The 20,457-nt window shown below is 35.0% G+C and overlaps 1 protein-coding gene across 1 annotated transcript in view; it reads left to right on the plus strand.

The window, feature by feature from the left end:
• Nucleotides 1–20,457, plus strand: part of LOC101887234 (titin homolog) — a 155,129-nt gene that overhangs the window by 117,450 nt on the left and 17,222 nt on the right. The window contains exon 3 of the mRNA XM_059126708.1: nt 8,583–8,621. Coding sequence (XP_058982691.1) covers nt 8,583–8,621 — 39 coding nt within the window. The remainder of the gene's footprint in view (nt 1–8,582; nt 8,622–20,457) is intronic.

Genomic DNA, 20,457 nt, shown 5'->3' on the forward strand with positions numbered 1-20,457 from the left:
CCATGAAACAATTTTTTTATTTAAAAAAAAGAAGAAAAAAAGTAATAAAGTAGCTATCAAAAAAATAATAAAAAATGTGACCCTTAGTGGTGGAGGTACTAGAAGCAGTGATCCGAAATTTGCATTCCCTACAACAGATGTTGTGTTCGCAGAAATATTGGGATATGTAAAATTTGAGGAGAATTGGATGCTCAATTCGCCTTTCATCGATCGTTATGGTTATTCAAAAAGTTGACCCTTTGTGGGGGAGGTACCAGAAGGAGTGGTCCGAAATTTGCATTCCTTACAAAAGATCTTGTGTTAGTAGAAATGAAATATGAGATATGTAAAATTTGAGGAGAATTTGGTGCTCAATTCACCTCTCATCGATCGTTATGGTTATTCAAAAATTTGACCCTTTGTGGGGGGAGGTATCAGAAGGAGTGGTCCGAAATATACAATATTTACAACAGATCTTGTGTTCGTAGAAATATTGGGATATATAAAATTTTAGGAGAATTGGATGCTCAATTCGTCTTTCATCGATCGTTATGGTTATTCAAAATATTGACCCTTTGTGGGGGAGGTACCAGAAGGAGTGGTCCGATATCCACCATCTTGACACCAGATCTTGTGTTGATAGAAATACGTGGATGCGTGAAATTTGAAGACAATTTGACTCTCATTTCGCATTGTATAAGACTGATAATTATTGCCAATTTTGGCCCTTTGTAGGGGAGGTACCACAAGAAGTGGGTCCATATCTAACATTTTCACAACAGATCTTGTGTTAATAGAAATATGTAAATATTTTAAATTTGATGAGAATTGGATGCTCAACTCGCCTTTCATCGATCGTTATGGTTATTCATCAAATTCGACCCTTTGTGGGGGAAGTACCATAAGAAGTTGGCCGATATCTACAATTTTGCCACCAGATCTTGTGTTGCTAGAAACATCTGGATATGTGAAATTTGAAGACAATTGGACCCTTATTTCACATTTTTAAGTGTTATAATTTTCCAAAATGTTGACTCTTTGTGAGGGAGGTACGTGATGAAGTGGACAGATATTGTATATTTTCACATCTAACCCAGCACTGACAAAAAATATTGGAATCTGCAAAGTTTGCACAAAATCGAATAATTCTTTCTCTTTCAATAAATTATTTTCTTTGACAAATTTGACATTTTTGTGGGGTAGGTACCGGAAGGAGTGGACCAATGCTATGCATCTCCAAAGTTGATCAAAATTTGGCAATAATATTGCTATATACCAAGTTTGGACCCAGTCTCAAATTCTCTTCGAGAGTTATCGTGCGCACCAGTCGTAGGGACGGATGGACGGACATCCCTAGATCAACACCAAATGTCGTGAAACGGATTTGTTCCAAAGAGACCTAGGATCAAAAACAGTTATTTCAATGAAGCACGTTTTGTCCGTATCAAATGATATATATCCTCTATAGCTATACGAATGAGCCGAAAAAAAAATAATAATTTCCCATTTTAGGATTTTTTTTCTCCAAAAAGAAAGCAATTGAAATTTCGATTACAATCGAACTAGGCTCTGTTCCAAAACCTGCAATAATCTACCATTTTTTCAATGTTTTCTCTATATCATAAATGGAATATCGGTTATTGTAGTAGCATCACATTCTTGCAGTTCTGAAACAGACCATGCATAGAAATAGGAAAATAGAATCGGAATTACCCATCCTGCGGAAGTTAATCTGTTCGTTCATTCGCTTCATTCGGAAGCATAGTTTGGTAAGTAAGGTGACGTCAGAAAACATCTAAAGGCAGTTTTTTTTTTTAAAATCTCAAATTCCCATAGTCCTTTGAACATCACATGTCTGATAATAACCCTTTTAAACGGCGTTCAGATTAAATTCTGACTTCGAACTGTCCAGGTTACCAACAACATCTTTAGGCCTTAACGAACCACATGCTGCATTTTTGCCAAGTCAGAAGGCAACTTTTAGCAATATATTCCGGCATTTATTGTTACATATGTGGCTTACAACAGCAACAACTAACCAACCAACCAACAAACAAGCATTTGCAAATGTTTGGCATTTTCTTTCTAACATGGTGTTGCCATAAACTTTCGGCATTTTTCAAGCTTTTCTGTACACACTGTCATATTATATAGCCCGGGTCCTTGGTTAGCATTTGGTAAATACCTAGAACTTACGCACCAAAAGAAAAATGATACCATGTATTAACAATATGAGGGAGTTGGCAAGGAGAGCTATTAGAAGAACGCAGAAAAGTTATTCTGGTTGCAAGTTCCGTTTATTGGTTTGCAACATGGCATGGCATGGCATTGCAGCAACAGCACCACCAACAACATCTTTAATCGTGTGGTTAAACAATGTCTCTCTGGTCATTATTTATGACTCTTTCAATTTGCAATGATACTTTTTGGCGTAGTAGCATCCAAGGGGGTTTGGGTAGTTTGTCGGTATCTCATGGGTTTGCTGGCTCCCTCTAAAGTCAAAATAAAAGTTTCTGTTTTTTTTTGTATAAGAAAAAATTTAACGTTATTTTAGATAAGAGCTTGTAATTTATGAGGGCATGACCACATATTGTCAAATGGCCAATGGAATTCTTCGTTTTGCATGTTTGTTACGTATTCGCGTGTAATACAATATCACATGTGTCCTTTTGAGTCATTAGATGATACAATAAATGTCATAAACTTTGTAATATCTTTATAGGAAGTGCAATTTAAGGCACTCCGAGAGAGAGAAAGATTCTTTCTTTGTAAGAAGAGGCAATAAATTGTTCACAATGGAACGAAATTGAAATAGATTCTCATTTGGGATTTTCATTAAGAGAACCCCCAATTTAAGGTACTCTTAGAGCAAATTTACAGAAGAGACATTGAAGTGTCAATGAAGGGGAATTTCTAAACTCTTTAGGAAGTGCGGCACTCCGAGAGTGATTTAGAAGCGCCAAAAAAGTGTCAATGAAGGGGAATTTCTAAACTCTGTAGGCAGTGCAATTTTAGGCACTCCGAGAGAGTTTTAGAAGAGCCAATAAATTTTTAATAAAAGAACAAGTAAAGGCAGAGTATTGAAATAGATTCTCATTTGAGAAAGGGGGATTTTTGATTAAAAGAAAACCACAATTTACTCTCTACTACTCTTAGGGAAATTTGCTACTCTTAGGGCAATTTGTAGAGGAGACCATTAAGCATCAATGAAATACAGTTTCTAAACTCTTTAAATATTTTTTTTATATTTTATAAAGTAAAAATAAATTTTATAAATTAATCGTAGAGGTAGAATTTTAAAATTAAAATGCCAATTTGTTGAAAGTTCATAGACGGTTCTTGTGGCTTTGGAATACGACTTTATCCAAGTTTGCCATAATGTCGTTTTGCCCTACCAGCAACCATCCATGCATTATACCTCTGCCAACATTTGAATTTTCCTCATTCCCATGTTTACTATTATAATTCCAATAAATCCAGCTCTTGTAATACATACATATATCAGCCATGTCAATCACTCAAACAGATCATCCACAAAACCGCAGCGCCAATAAATTTTTCTCTTAACAAACCAGATCAAGAGCATGGATATGGTTAGGATAGGATAGATGCCTGCTTGCATGCATATGGTTTTGGTTCTATACAACAAATAATAAGGATGATAATGCACAATTTCGATTTTCCATGGATCTTCTTCTTCTTCGGCCATGGCTCACGTCTACCGGCAGATTTTCTAAGCAGTTTAGTTTTCTTAGGTTTTTTTTCGTAGTTTGTGGTTTACATTCTTGGCTTTTTTACGATTTTTTACATATTTTTGTAGACTTTTTTCTCCATGCGCAAAAAAAATCTCTAGAATGTGTTTGTTTGGTTGTTAAGTTGTTAAAATGCATAAAAATTACAGTTAGTTTTTGCTTTACAATCCATCCCAAAACCAACAAAACACCATTATTCCACTGCATGTCCCGCTTTACATAAAGGGGGCCATGTACTTAGCCTTGCTGTGGCAGAAGTAGATGTCGACAGACTTGTAATGCACTTGAAATTGCATTTTGTCCGTTTGTTCTTTTGGTTTTTTTGCTACTTTTTACGAGGTCGTTTTCCCATTATTATTGTTGTTATTATTTGAGCTGAAGATAACTTTGGTCTCAGTCTCTCATAGTGGCTGTTGGTACTTGTTGTAGGTTGCACATTTGGCTACGCAGTTGTGTGTTACATATGTTTTATGTCATCTGCTTGAGGTTGGTGGTTGTAACCGCAGGAACATTTTTATATGCATTTTGCCGTTATTCGCGAAAAACAAGCAAGCAAGTGCCTGACTTGTCTTTTGCGGTAATTAAAGTATTTGTAACATATTGCATATTATTTGGAGAGAGAGAGAGAGAGAGAGAGGCACGAAAGGTGTAAAACATGTTCGTGGGGTTCGATTTTTTAGGATTCCAGGAAGCAAATAAAATTGTTGGCATATTGCCCCTCATATTACATTGTTTTAGAATTTGCTGCATCTTAAGGAAAACAACTATATATTCTGAAAACAAATCCAAAAAGTTTTAATTAAATAATAATAAATAAACAGGCACCCTCCACCACCTTGTTTATCAAAGTTAATTGGAAATTGTGGCAGAAACCTCAAAAAAATACCAAAAATCGAGAGGTACCATTATATGAGGGCTATACCAATTACTGGACCTTTAGTGAATATTTTATCCAAAGAGATAACAGACCTATCGAGAACCTCAAATGTTAAGTTTCATCTAATTTCGTTGGAAATTGTGGCAGAAATCTTCAAAATCTCCCGAAAATCGGAAAGGTACCGTTATGTGGTGGCTATACCAATTAGTGGATCTGTAGCGAATATTTTTTGCGGTGACAGAACAGACCTACCGAAAACACCAAATTTCAATTTTCACCTAATTTGATTGGAAATTGTGGCAGAAATCTTCAAAATCTCCCGAAATCGGGAGGTAACGTTATATGGAGGCTATACCCATTTGTGGATTTGTAGCGAATATTTTTGCGAAGAGATAACAGACCTACCGAGAAACTCAAATGTCAAGTTTCACCTAATTTGGTTGGAAATTGTGGCAGAAATCTTTAAAATCTCCCGAAAATCATGTAGCGAATATTTTTTGCAAGGAGATAACAGACCTACCGAAAACACCAAATTTCAATTTTCACCTAATTTGGTTGGAAATTGTGGCAGAAATCTTCAAAATACCGAAAATCTGGAGGTACCGTAATATGGAGGCTGTACCCATTAATGGACCTGTAGCGAATATTTTTTGTAAAGAGATAACATACCTACCGAAAACACCAAATTTAAATTTTCACCTAATTTGATTGGAAATTGTGGCAGAAATCTTCAAAATACCGAAAATCTGGAGGTACCCTTATATGGGGGCTATAGCTAAACGTGGATCAATATAGCCCATTTTCAGTACCGATTAGCTTGCATATGATATAAATCTTTGCACCAAAACTCTAAATTAAATAATTTGGACTCTATCGTGATTTCAACAGACGGGCGGACAGTCAGATGAACATAGCCAGAACGCCTTATAATTGTATTCTGATCAGCAATATATGTCGTTTTAGGGTCTCCAATGAATATTTCGAGATGTTGCAAACGGAATGACATATTTAATATACCCTCCATTTTATTGTGGAGGGTATAAAACGTGGTTAAAAGTACATAGGCAAAGTTCTACTCTATTCCTCCCTCACCTTCCGATTGCAATTTTCCGACGCATGTCTTTGAAAATTTTTCAAATGGCATATTCTCAGAATGTCTATACAAAATGCACGACACAAACGCTAGTAGTCTACCAATTTTTTTTTTAAAATTCACGGCTTTGATTATTTTTCAAAAAATAATCTCAAAACTCACAATAGCTGGTCTAATTATCCTTTAAAAATGTTTGTTTTTTTTTTCAAAAATTAACGTCAGAAGTCCTTTGAAAATTTCCAAAAGTGTGACTTTATTACAAAACAAAAGACTTAAGACACATACCTGATTTAGCTGACCTTCCTCAATTTCGCATTGAAAACGAAATATTCAAACGTTCTTAAAAAAAACCAAGTTGAATGACCGTACACATGCTTCTGCTTTTCTCTGCCGAACTATTACAACATTTGCTTTCCTAAAACAAAATGTAAGCTATACCAGAAATCATGTTACACACGCTCCAAACACTCGCAATCCGCAAACTGCAAGCAACAAAAGTATTATTTTTTTCGTTCGCCTGGATTCTCATAGCAAGTCTTCGGTGAATGGCCAATTTTAAATACCTACAACATACATGCATGGCAATACAACATATTGGACAAGATTCTTCTTACTAGGCCCATGCACATGGTTCTTGCTCTAGCCAAGTTGTGTTGCTCATAGTTTCAGCTCTGCAAACCTAGATATTTACCTAGAATCAGTTGTTGTTGTTGTATGTCTTCTACATTTGTAAAGAATCTCTTTAAAGTGTTTGTGTAAATATGTGTGAAATATTCCATCTTCAAATAACACCAACACCATTGCATAGCACTAATGTGTATTTAAAAGTTAATTAAGGAGATAGAGGTAAGAAAAAAGCTACGGCAAATCAAGAGCATTTCCTCTTAATTAACACTTTAAAAGGAATAATGAAATAGCCAACGTGCCACAGGTTGGAAAAATAGATCAAGAAATAGAATAAAGATGATTTCCTTAACATTTGCTGGTAATCAATAAAGAAATGGGGTTCAAGAAACAATATTTTTGGCTGGATAACATACATATCTTCAAGCTTTAAATTCTACACAACCAAATCAGGTCACTGCAATCATCACCATTTTTAGCTAAACTTATTTACCCCCCACATAGTGTCTTCTGGTAACAAATAGCATGTCAAATTTATAATGAGAAGTAACAAGGAATAGTTACCATACGAACGGAAGTCTATGTCTATTTAAAATTCTTTGCAACTACACACCTGCTTTTAAGCCGAAGAAAAACAAAAAGAAAATGCAAATCCTAAAAATTCTAATAAGAAAACACTTGAAGTTTTTGTTTTTTTTTCGCTACGTTCTGTCCGGTATTAGAAATTTCTTTCTTGGCAAATTGTAGTCGGTTTGTCGCCTGCTTTCATATTCCCCTTCTTCCTGGTTGAATTTCGCTGGAAAACACCAAGTGAGTGAGATAATAAATGACTTCCCTAAGTAATTTTTCACCAGCGATTTACATAAATGTCTAAGAGAACATAACCTCACACAACAACAACACCTGTTGTTCTTGTCTAGGCGAAAGAATGATTGCGATAGCTTAGGGCATTGAAAATGCAGCACAAAAAAAGGTGAAATAGAATTGAGCGAAAAGAAAAATCACAAAACACATAATTTGTCAAATAATTTAAAGACATATAACACAATGATCTAGTAAATCTCAAGAGTAATAAAAAAAGGAAATGTATCTAGTGAGAATATGCAACGGTTTCGTTGAATGCAAAACTTTGAGATTCAGAAGTCATGGCCTAAGTTAGATTGTATTTAGACAAGAATAGTTTTATTTGAAAGAAAACTGAAATCTTTTACGAAACTTTCTGGGTATGAAATTAAAACTTCCGACAATTTTCCTAACACTATACTTCATTTATAATCTTAATTAGTTCTTGCCGAACGCTTTTAGAATACAATAAATTGTAATCCCCACACAATACAAAATTATTAGATTTCTTACTACGGAATGTAATCAAGGTTCCGGATAATCCTGTTTTCTGTAAGCATATATTTATATTAATTGTTTTTATGACCAAAATAGGAAACTCAAAATTTTGAGTTTGTAGATAGCATAGCTATCTACGGAATGCAATCAAACGATAACCGCGGATAATCAAGTTCCGGATAATCCTATGTTTGTTGTTAGCATATATTTATTTCAATTGTTTTTATGACCAAAATAGGAAACTCAAAATTTTGATTTTTTACAGAGCATTGCCTCCAAGTAAATGTTCGGTTCCATTAAAAATCTAGAAAGAGAAAAACTAGAAAAAATGCCATTATCGAAATATGTAAAAAATAGATTTCACCTGTCTTAATTTCCTTTGCCAATCCAAAGATAAACCCTGCTACTGCTCCTCCTCCTCCTCCTTTCGGCAACTTGCCTATTAAGATATTCAAGTTTCTCTTGATACCCCACAATATCATGATCTGGACGCAAGCTAAATTTAGATTCCAACTTCTAACAAATTGTCCATTAGTCAGACACTTCTTTTTATCCGAGAACCAGAACATACGTACATGCAAACACAGATTGCTATCCGGAGATTGTGTCAAGGCAAAGGAAACAGAAGAGCCAGTCATTGAAACGTTGTTATGGCATTTGCAAACACCATCTACCCGGTTTTTTTGCCAAGAGGAGAAAATTATATTTGTGTTTAAAGCCGGCTGCTGCTGCCGCTGTTGTTGACATGAAAAGTGATAATTTACATTTGTCTTGAGACAGTGACTGGTGGTGTGCCATCACAGAACGGAGAGGACAATAAATTATAGTAATTCTAAAGAAATTAAAATTTTTTCTTGCCTATTACAATAAAATAAAAAAATTAATTAAATTATTTCTCTTATTATCATCTTTTCAGCTCCCCTGCAAGATTATACGGAAATCCAACAATATACAGGTAAGAATCTTTTGGCTTCTAAATACATAAATGAATAATTGCTATTAACATGTACGGGCAAACAAGTTGGTCTACCAGTTTTGTCTTAAAGACTTTTTGAGTATAATTACGCCAGGTTCAATGTTCTTATGCGAGTATAACAAAATTTCAATTAGCCATTTAGCCGTTGAACATTCTCCATGGTATGTATGTGATTACCGGAAATTTATGATGAACACCTCCTGCCTGATGATCATCATCATAATCGTAATGACGATGATGATGATGATGATGGCGAAGAGAATGGTGCACAGTTTTCATTTTATAGCTCAAAAATATAACATGTGTTGTTGGGTTATGTTTAGAGGAGATTGGCCGGACGGCAAACTAAATAAAATTGTTGTAGGATTATTTTTTATTACCTATTTCTTTCTTTCTTTTTTTTTTTTTTTTTTTTTTGAAAACATTACATCACGCTTGTGCTTATGCAAATTACATAGATTTTAAACTATTGCAGATGACCGTTAGTTTTCTTGGATAATTATAGAGCGAGGCAAGCAAAAAACACCGACCATGATGGATTTATTAGAAAGTTTGCATGCCGACTATAAATGCTTAGTTTTAGTTTGAAAAATTAGACAGTATAGTACGGGAGATGCAATATTAGATTCAAGAAACAATCCTTGATCAATGTATAGGAGATGCAATATTTGATTCAAGAAAAAATCCTAGATCAACAAATAAGCTATGAGAGGAAATTTTTAAGACATTACCAAAATTGGTCTAAAATTTCATTTTATAACTTCCCAGTGTATAAATTTGGCGGACATATTACAGTTTATTATAGTACAAATTCAATTGCATTAACAAAATTCCTTAGCTGTTTTATTGCATTTACCATGATCTGATTAGGATGTGGTATGGAGTCGTTTCCTAAGAATTGGGATCTGATATTTGCAAACGCTGAGCATTGACAGAGAAAATCCTCCAACATTTCACCATCCTCTCAGCATGTCCTGCATATACTGTTATCTGAACATACTATTGTCCAAGTTTACTTTTGCTAATTCCCTGCCTGTTATGGCGAGATAGTTCTATCTCGTTATATCTAATAATCTTACGACTTCGTTCCCATATAATGCGTAATGAGCCGTGCTGAGAATAACTGTTGATTGTTGACATTAAGCCAGTTTAGACACTCTGCACTCGCACGGACCTCCGATCGTTTTATGATCGAACACACGAAAAAAGAATACGATATAAAGTTCTTCAAAAAAAATTCTGTCCCGCTCTGCCTGGCACTGAGCCGTCTGTGTAACAACAGTTTCCAGTGGGTATTTGTGATGGGAATCCATCGATCCACGAGTCTCTGGTAGGAATTAATGTGGCAGCTACAATTGTTTCAGGTATCAGGTCCGATACAAATTTTTCCATTGGTATCCTTAAAATGTTTTGATAATATGCCACGTGGTCTTTATTTATCCACTCATCAGTCGCCTTGAGGGTCCATATAATATTGTCTGTAAGGCCCTAGTTGATATTGCATTGCACAGCAAATTCTTAAACAGCACATTCGTTGGACTTTCTGTAATATTTTAGTATTACATTTTTTATCCATAGCTGTCCTCCGGACTACTGATGCATATGTTAGAATGGAGCTACCCACACTTTTGAATTGGATGAAAGCCCATTGTTAGCCTAGCTTTTTTAGCTCTTTCTTGGATGTGGTCCCTTCAATTAAGTTTCCTATCTAGAATCACACTCAGATTTTTAACCTTATTGAAAATGTTGATTGTCTTGTGTACACTTTTTTTAATCGGAAGTGCTCTCGATGTGGCGTACAACCTCATATAGTGCGGCTTCCCAAAAAGGGCCTTTATCGTATGCATATTGTTAATATTTAAGCATATCGTTTGAGATCTTGCTCATGGTGCCGATTGTACGTTAAATGGTTTTGAGTTAGATTTATCAGTCGATAACACTTAGGTGTTGCGTAACTTGCCTTACCGGGGTTGGGGATAAAAACTGCCTTCACCTAATGTCAGGCTTTTGGGGTATATGCACATTTTAGGCAAGCCTTGGAAATTTCGGCTAAGTTCGGCGAAATTTAGTTTACTTTCTTTTGGAGCAGAGCCGGAAAGACGATATCTGGTCCTTTACAATTGATTAATCAATTTTTGGTGGTTCATCATCTTATATATGCCCTCTCTAGCGATTCTTCTATTGTTTTCTCTTATTACCCAACATCATCCACCATTATTACGTTAAATTTATTGAGATCTGTCAATTATCGAGGTAGAGATTTTATCGGCCGATAAAACTTAGGTATTGCTTAACTTGCCTTCCCGGGTTTGGGGATTAAAACTACCTTCGCCTAATGCCAGGAGTATAGGCACATTTTAGGCAAGCATTGAAAATTCCGGCTAAGTTCGACGAAATTTAGTTTACTTCCTTTTGGAGCAGAGCCGGAAAGACCATATCTGGTCCCACTGGCTTAAACGGTTTGAAACTTTCAATGACATCCTTTACCATCTACTTATCAATTTTTGGTGGTTCATCAGTCACATTTCTTCTATATGCCCTCTCTAGGCTCTCTTCTATTGTTTCCATTTTATTACCCACCATCATCCATCATTATTGCGTTAAATTTATTGATATTTGTCAATTATCGAGGCAGAGATTTTGTATTTAAACACGCCATCGGATTTGTTTTAAGCCTACATACCTACAGTATGCAACACTGGTTTTTTGATCGAAACACTCCAGAGTCGCATGTGTTTTCGTAAACGCGTTGTTTACACTTTGCTAGCATGTATTTATGTAAGTTCTACACTTGGTAGAAGAATATAGGTAGACGCATCGACTGTCAAACCTATTTTAGAATTGAAAATGTTAAATGAAAAATTATTTAAATTTGTAAAAATTGTTGAAATATGTGTGTTATAATATCCTCCGAATGATGTCGTATAAGAAAACATATAAAAATCTATTTATATTTGAAAAGACATTTAAAATTTTTAGACATATCAATGTTCCCAAGCATTGAGGCTTCTACCTGTATTCTGTCTTGTTTGTATCCCATAATGTGTAATTTTCTAAAAATCCGACTCCAAATTAAAGTTTAGAATATCCAACAATGGAAAGTTTTCAGTTTTTGTGGAAACCCCATTTCTCCCACTTTATTGTTTCCATTATTTGGCAGAATTTTTTTACCTTCATGGAAAAATATTGTTATTTGACTGAAATATTTCTCGCAATATTAAATGTGCATTAAGTCAAACAGTTAAGCTCATTAGAATCAAATTAGACATGATAGATATGAAAGGCCAATATCAAAGTGTGGGAATTTTTCAATTCTCATTTGAGTATCATTTACAAACCAATAAAAAAATAACTATAAATAAATGAATTTTAAGTGCATCATAAAGAAACAAAAAAATCTACAGTTTCCGCCACAGCAAAACCCCAATATTATTAACCAACTATGAAAACATCCGTACAATTACCTTGAACTTAAACTTCAATATTTGTGCAAAAATTATGTAATTGATGGAAATCGAAAAAACAAACTCCAGCTTCTGGCATACAAAAACCAAACTGACTTCTTCCATCGCCCAAAAACAGAAATAAGGCAGACAAGTCTATAATGTGGTTTTCAATTCATCTCTCTCTCCCTCTCTTTTTACTCCTCAATTCATATAATCGGCAAAAACCACTTGAATGAAATAAACACTTTGGTAACATAATAAAAACAAACCCCCGCACCCTCCATATTGACCACAGAGCAAATAATATTGTCTGGACTGATTTGCTTTAATGTTCATCTTCCTTTTTATCAGACAGCCAACATGTCTGACTAGCCACCAGCCGGGTCAGCCAGCCAGAAAAATATTTCACATCACAAATAATGGGTAGGTGCTAAGCGAACAATTAAATGTTAAATACATTAAATAAAACACGTTTCCGCAATGATATGCCGGCTCACAATGTATCACAAGCCATGCCAAACAGTAGCACTGCATGTTTCCACTCAACAATCACCCAAAAAAATCCATTTGATGTCATAATACAATAAAATTGTTTAAAAAAAATATAAATAAAACAATAGACCGGCAAATGGGAGATTTATGAGGCCAGGTCCAATATTTAAAACTGTGAACGAAATTCCAAAAGCTGTGAATGGAAAAAATAGCGAGCATGTTATTATGGAATAATAAAATGGTACTACATTTAGCACAGCTTAGGTTTGATAGGTTTACAAATCACATACCGGGTGAGATAAAAAAAACTGCAACAAAGTCAAACGCCATATATTTTTTTTAAATTTTATTTAATGCTTTCATATCAAAAATATCGGGAATAGCATCAAATTTTATAATAAGTTTAGATTTGTTCGAATTGGTCACCTTTGGCACGAATTATGGCCTTCAAACGGCCAATGAGACCGTCCCACGCTGCCCGAATGTTGCTCTGCGGTATTTTGGCCCATTTCCGGCGAAGCGCTTGCTTGAGGTGATCAACACTTGGATATTTTTTAATGCCAACCTTGCTTTCCAAAATACTCCAGACACAATAGTCCAACGGATTGGTATCCGGAGATTTTGATGGTAATTGTGCGCTGGAAATGAAGCGAGGAACCTCATTTTGTAACCATTCTTGGGTGGCGCATACTGAATCCGATGATGCTGAGTCCTGTTGGAATGTCCAGGGTCTGTGGCCAAAATGTTTGCGAACCCAAGGCGTTAATACACCCTCCAGAATATTTTAGAATATTTTATTTTGATGCCACGGTCGATTAATACGAGCGGAGAGCGACCATCGGCTGTTATGGCGGCCCACACCATCACCATAGCCGGCGCTTGAATTCTAGTGGCCAACCGAAGGTGCACATTTTCAGCTGACCTCTTTGGCAAGTAAACATGATCTTTTTGTGTGAAAACGAATGTTTTCTCATCGGAGAACACCAAATTTGGCAGTTCACCACTTCCGGCCAAGCGAAACAACTCTTTAGCTCTTTCGAGTCTATTTTTTTCTGTTGCGGTGTAAGTTCTGGCACTTTTTGGAATTTCAATGGCTTTACCCCGAGCTCATTTTTTCAATATTTGCGATATGTTCAGCTCACGAACCATTTGTCAGCCACTGCGACGCGGGTTTCGATCAAGTCGCTTCTTTAATTTCCGAACCATTTCTGCTGATTTTGCTGTTTTCTTCCGTCCACTTGCTTGACGTCGGGCTACGCTACCAATAACACGGTAACGAGCGATGGTACGAGACACAAAACATTTATACACATTTAAATGCTGGAGTGCTCAAACGATAGCCACTTGTGGTTTTCCAGCCAAATATAAATAAATCAAACTATCAAGCTTCAATTCCATCACGGATAACTTTTTTTCTGGAAAATTCTCACCAAAATACTGTTGTACGCTTGTAAACAGTATAATGAGCTGTCACTGGAATAATTTTAACAGCTGCCGGACGAGTGGCTTCGAAATGACAGAAGTCTAAGCTAGGTTGCAGTTTTATCATCTCACCCTGTATGGTAAATAAAATTAACAGCACAAATGAAATCCCATTCTTACTAATATTGCGCCATGGATTTAATCGTGGTAGAGGAATACAGTAGATGCATCAAAGCTTAGGAACATTGATATGTCAAAAAAAAAAATTTTCCAAAAAAATAATTATATGTTTTCCAATACGACGCCAATCGGAGGTTGTTATGACATCCCTTTTTTAACAATTTTTACAAATTTGAATAATTTTTCATTTAAAATCTTCAATTCCAAAATTGGTTTGACAGTTCTTATCTATTGTGACGATGCGACTACCTGTATTCTTCTACCATGAATCATGATTTTCAGACTAAAACTACGTTTACATACAAATTGGTACTCCATTTGTCACAGCTGACTAACAGTAGGTTTACATACATTTATCTGGGTTAGCCCAGATATATTAAAGAAAATATCTATAGATGGAACCCCTTCTACATGTTTTACGACCTTCCATGGTAGAAGAATACAGGTAGATGCAACAACGCTTGGGACCATTGTTATGTCAATTTTTTTTAAATATTTCTTCAAAAATAAGTATATTTATATATGTTTTCCTACACGACCCCCCTTGGGTGTTGTCATAATACAATTTTTTTTATTAATTTTGACAATTTTGAGTAATTTTTCATTTAAAAATTTCGATTCCAAAATTGGTTTGACAGTTCATTGTCCCAACAGCTGTGTATAGGCGTCTACCTATATTCTTCAACCATGCGACCTTCTGTTGATAGATCTTCTAGCATTTTAAAAGAATATTAGCCCTCTTCGAATTTTCCACTTTCCCTTAATACTTTAATCCCCATACATATTTTCAATGCTATTTTTTTATCAAAACTGTTTATCTCTAATAAATGAATGAATGAATGAATGAAACAACCTGTGAAACATATATACGTCGTATATTTTTTCCCCCAAAAGCAAACACACACACAACAAAATTAACACAAATACTCATAAATTATATAGTTCAGTTCAATGCTTCCATATGACGCGTCACACTGTCTGTTGATATCTTATTTTACTGATTCTTTCTAATGAGGACAAAAACGTGATCAGTCACAACGAGTTTGATTAATTGATCGATAGCATTCGCAGCGTATTCATTCATTTTTACACTTACGTACGTTTGACACAATTTCGCGGCATGAATCGAATGAGAGGAAACAACATAAACAGAAATATGGTCAGAAGTAGATATGTTCTGTTGTGTGTGTGGTGCGTAACTATCCTATATAGCCAGCCCAGAGGCCATTTCCAGCTTACATTTGTACTTGCTGTTATTGTTCATACACGTTTCAGACATTAACAATAATTTTTATAGTTTTACGTTAAGTATTACAAGTATGCGTACGTAACGCGAGTCTTATTTCTTTTTTCCTCCATTATTTCTACGCGTGCCATTCTGTATTTTTAAGCCTATCATTAAGACTTGTTATGTTGCCTCTTCGCCATCCATCCTTCTATTTCCTGGCCATATTTCGAAAATATTCTGCCTGCAAGGCTTAAATGGTCTTTTATCCGTTTTGCAATGTGTTGTGTTTAGGGCCTTACGCATCGCAGAAAACCCATAGCTCTCCTTGTTATTTAAAAAATAGCGATATTTTGTCACTTCCATCCTATAGCCGTTAAGTGGCTGATTATATTTCACGTTGCCTGATTAAATACTAGACAAATTAATGTGGCATTAAATCACTTAAAGTGTCGTTGTGTGCGCCATTATGTGCGGTTAGTTGGATATTTTGTGTCCGCATGGTTCTGGCTAATTTACCGTGTGAGCTTTAGAGACCTAAAGCAGGTGGCAAAGTGGTTTGTATGACATCCCAAAACAAAAAAATAAATAAATCTGGAAACTATTATGAATAAAAATGTTTTAATTGAATTGTTTTGTTAGTGTGACTTTTTATCAATCGTCTGGGAATTATATAGTAATATTCGGATCTTCACGGATTTTTTAGTTGATAATATGATTATTATGAAATTTCCCGAGGTACAGTCGTATACAATTTCTTAGTGGCATTCTGAGTCTCATTGTGTAATTGTGTTCGCTATTCTAGAACCAGCTGGAAACAATAAAACAATGAAAACTGCAACCAACTTCGGACTGCTGTCATTTCTAAGCCACTCGTCCGATAACTGTTAAAAATATTCCAGCGACAGCTCCTTATATTGTTTACAAGCGTACAAAAGCATTTTGATGAGAATTTTCCAGAAAAAAAGTTATTCGTGATGGAATTCAAGCGTAATAGTGTGATTTCTTTATATTTGGCTGGAAAACCACAATTGGCCATCGTTAGAGCACTCCAGCATTAAAATGTGTCTCGTAGTACCAGTGTCGAGTGATAGGATACTGGTAGCGTAGCCCGACGTCAAGGAAGTGGACGGAAGAAAACACCAACATCAGCAGAAATGGTTCGAAAAGTAAAGAAGCGACCTGATTGGAAACCGCGTCGCAGTGGTCGAAAAATGACTCGTGAGCTGAACTTATCGCAATATTCCATTCGGCAAATATTGAAAAAATAAGCTCGGGGTAAAACCATTGAAATTCCAAAAATTGCAAGAACTTACACCGCAACAGCAAGAAAATACACACAAAAGAGCTCTATAGTTGCTTGACCGAAAGTGGTGAACTGCCGAATTTGGTTTTCTCCGATGATGAAACATTTGTTGTTGTTGTCAAACAAAATTATCATGTTTACTTGCCAAAGAGGTCAGCTGAAAATGTGCACCTTCGGTTGGCCTCCAGAACTCAAGCGCCGGCCATGGTGATGGTGTGGGCCACCATAACAGATGATGATAGGTCTCCGCTCATATTAATCGAACGTGACATCAGAATAAATGTCGAATATTATAGCGAAAATATTCTGGAGGGTGTATTAAAGCCTTGGGCACGCAAACATTTTGGCCTTAGGTATGGGACAGGACTCAGCACCATTGCACTCAGCACTCGCCACCCAAGAATGGTTACAAAATGAGGTTCCTCGTTTCATTTCCAGCGCACAATAGCCACCTAAATTTCGGGATACCAATCAGTTTGACTATTGTGTCTGGAGTATTTTTGAAAGCAAGGTTGGCACCAACAAAATACCGAAGTGTCTATCACCTCAACGCACCCTGTATAATACTTTACGGACGATTTTTATGTATTTTTACGCAACAAAGAAACAACACTTTTTATTAAATTATGTTTTTACAATGAAAATAGGGCTCGCTGTCATCGGAAAAGTACGAAGGTACTTTACTCATGTATTTCACAACTGATATTCCGTTCATGTATAACATTGTGTGCAACATGCATGGGAAATTTGACACTACATATGTAAAAACATGACGTCTGATAGAGCCTTAAATATTATTTTCCGACGAAAATAGGGCTCGCTGTGATCGAAAAAGTACGTTTGTATTTTACACATGCTTTTCACAACTGAAGTCTTGTCTATGTATCATACGATATGTGCAGCTTCTACATATGGAAAATTTGGCATTACATATGTAAAAACAATTTCGTCTGATACAGTCTTCAATGTTGATTCTTGCCATGTTTCTCCCTAATAACTACTGTCCACAAACATAGCCTCCAGTAGCACAATGGCTGCTGTATCCCCTCAGATTGTAATACGTAGATTTTAGATTAACTCACATATGTATTCTCTAGTTGTTCATAATTTTTTATTATTATCGTTATTATGGCAAACAAAAAAAAACAAACGAACGAATGAATGAAACAAAAGTAAGCAGAACAAAAACTCTGGACGAAATAGTACAACGTTTACAAAACATAATGTCTTTATGTATGACCGACCGACCGCAGTGTGTAAACATTTCAAGCCACCGCTGGGGTCTCTTGTGACACACACCATTAATACTGAGATACCAGTACGCTGACAACCATAAATGCCGCTTTTGCTGCTGCTGTATGCGCGTAGAAACACGTTCAACTAAAATTACCCATTATCTATAATTATTGGACAATTTGTCACATTTACACGAAAAAAAACACAATTCTGATAAATTTTTTTGCAAATTTTTGTTCAACGTTTCTTTTATGTTCTTTGGGAATAGAACATTTATATGAGATAAAAAAAACTACTAGGAAATAATTACTAAAACATAAATTGATAAGTGATAAGATTAAGCAATTAAGCTGGGGTTTCAAAAATTAATTAGTCAATGTATTGCGGAAAATAAATATAAAATTTAAAATTACTCACATGAATATGGTGTATTTTATGTGTTTAAAAGATAGGCCCGAACTTTTCAGTTTTTTTTTTTTTTCAAAAGCTTTGAACCAAGGCGGAATAATGAGGTGTTCTTGAAAATTTTCTAAAACCAGATATAATATCAAAATTGGTTTACACTTTGTTGTCTAATTGTTTATGTAATTTCAATCACAATAATGTATTTTGACATTAGATTTGGTAATCAGCTGGCTTGAAAAAGTTATGTATCTTTAATACTGTGAATCCATTCACAATAAGTGTTTTGACAACTAATCTATATGATCAGTTGTGGTGTCAGCCCATGCGTTGAAAAAGAAAAAGTTAAAGTCATTCAATCATATGTTTACAATTTTTTTAAAAATTATACATTTTACAACATCCCTCTGTCAAAATTTCTATTTTTAAATCCATTGTATACACACAAATCAGATATGGATACCTGCTTTCTTTGTCGTGTAATTTGACAGGCTGAGAATGAATAGCTTTAATCTCACCATGAAACCACACAAGAGAGCTACAAAACCAAAAATAGGGATCTTTAAATCGTTTTTGTTAGAAGAAGAATACAGGTAGTCAGTCGCATCGACTGAGAGAACTGTCAAACCAATTTTGAAATTGAAAATATTGAATGAAAAATTATTCAAATTCTTTAAAATTTTTGACAAATGCATATCATAACCATTATGATAGAAGAAGAATACAGAATACAGGTAGTGGCATCGCTTAGCTGCTGGGACAATGAACTGCCAAACCGATGTTAAAATTGAAATTTTTAAATGAAAAATTATTCAAATTTCTGAAAATTTTTGAAAACTGCATATCATAACAACCTCCGATTGGTGTCGTATAAGAAAACTTATAAAAATGTACTTGTTTTGAAAAAAAAAATAAAAAATTTGAACATATCAATGTTTTCAAGCGTTGATGCATCTACCTGTATTCTTCTACAATGCAGTAGAGCTGCATTCGCCACAAAGTTCTTCTGTCAAAGCGAAAATATTTATTTGCGCCTCAAGCATGAATTTTGACATTTCATCTGATAAAATAACAACTGTTTTTAGATTAATTCGCTGGAAGGAAAACCTTATAATTGAGCCATGATTTTAAACTTACTATGAAACCACACAAGAGAGTTACAAAAAGAAATAGGGATCTTTAAATCGTTTTTGGTAGAAGAAGAATACAGGTAGTCGCATCGACTGAGAAACATTGAACTGTCAAACCAATTTTGAAGTTGAAAATTTTGAATGAAAAATTATTCAAATTCGTTAAAATTGCTGACAAATGCATATCATAACTACCATGAAACCACACAAGAGGCTTGCAAAACATAGGAATCTTTAAATCGTTTTTGGTAGAAGAAGAATACAGGTAGTAGCATCGACTGAGAAACGATGAACTGTCAAACTAATTTTTAATGCAAAATTATTCAAATTCGTTAAAATTGTTGAAAAATGCACCGATTGGCTTCGTATAAGAAAACCTATAAAAATCTACTTATTTTTGAAAACATTTTAATTTTTTTTTGAAAAATTTTTAAAGCGTTGATGCATCTCCCTATATTCTCGAACCATGCTTTTTATTGTAGCCACTATATCACGGTAGAGTCTTCTATCATTAGATATGCCTTTTTTCTCTTCCAGCGAAATTTACTCAGTAAATTTTTCGCTTTAGTACGAAAATAAATAAATAAAAAAATCCTAAAAGACAACATTTGGTAAACACTATTTATTCGTCAAATGTCCTAACAAGGAGACATGACTTTCTGTTTTTCACTACGCATATATCTCTCCCTAAAACTTAGATCCCTACCTTAATGCCATGTCAAACTTGCTTAATGCCAACGGAGATGGCAATGCTTTTAAGGCTACATTACGCATATTACCTTCATTAGCCTTCCATATTTTGTAAGATTCTTATACATTCTTTTATAATTAACACGCGCTCTTATTTCAAGGTAATCGCAATAAAATACATATTCATACCTATCTAGGTACATAATTCTATGATGTCTGTGGTGTGTGCTCTTTAATAACAAATTAAGGTTAAATGTGTGAGAGTCGAATACACACAGACATAATA

Source organism: Musca domestica, unplaced genomic scaffold (genome assembly GCF_030504385.1).
Source record: "Musca domestica strain aabys unplaced genomic scaffold, Musca_domestica.polishedcontigs.V.1.1 4, whole genome shotgun sequence".
Lineage (NCBI taxonomy): Eukaryota > Metazoa > Arthropoda > Insecta > Diptera > Muscidae > Musca > Musca domestica.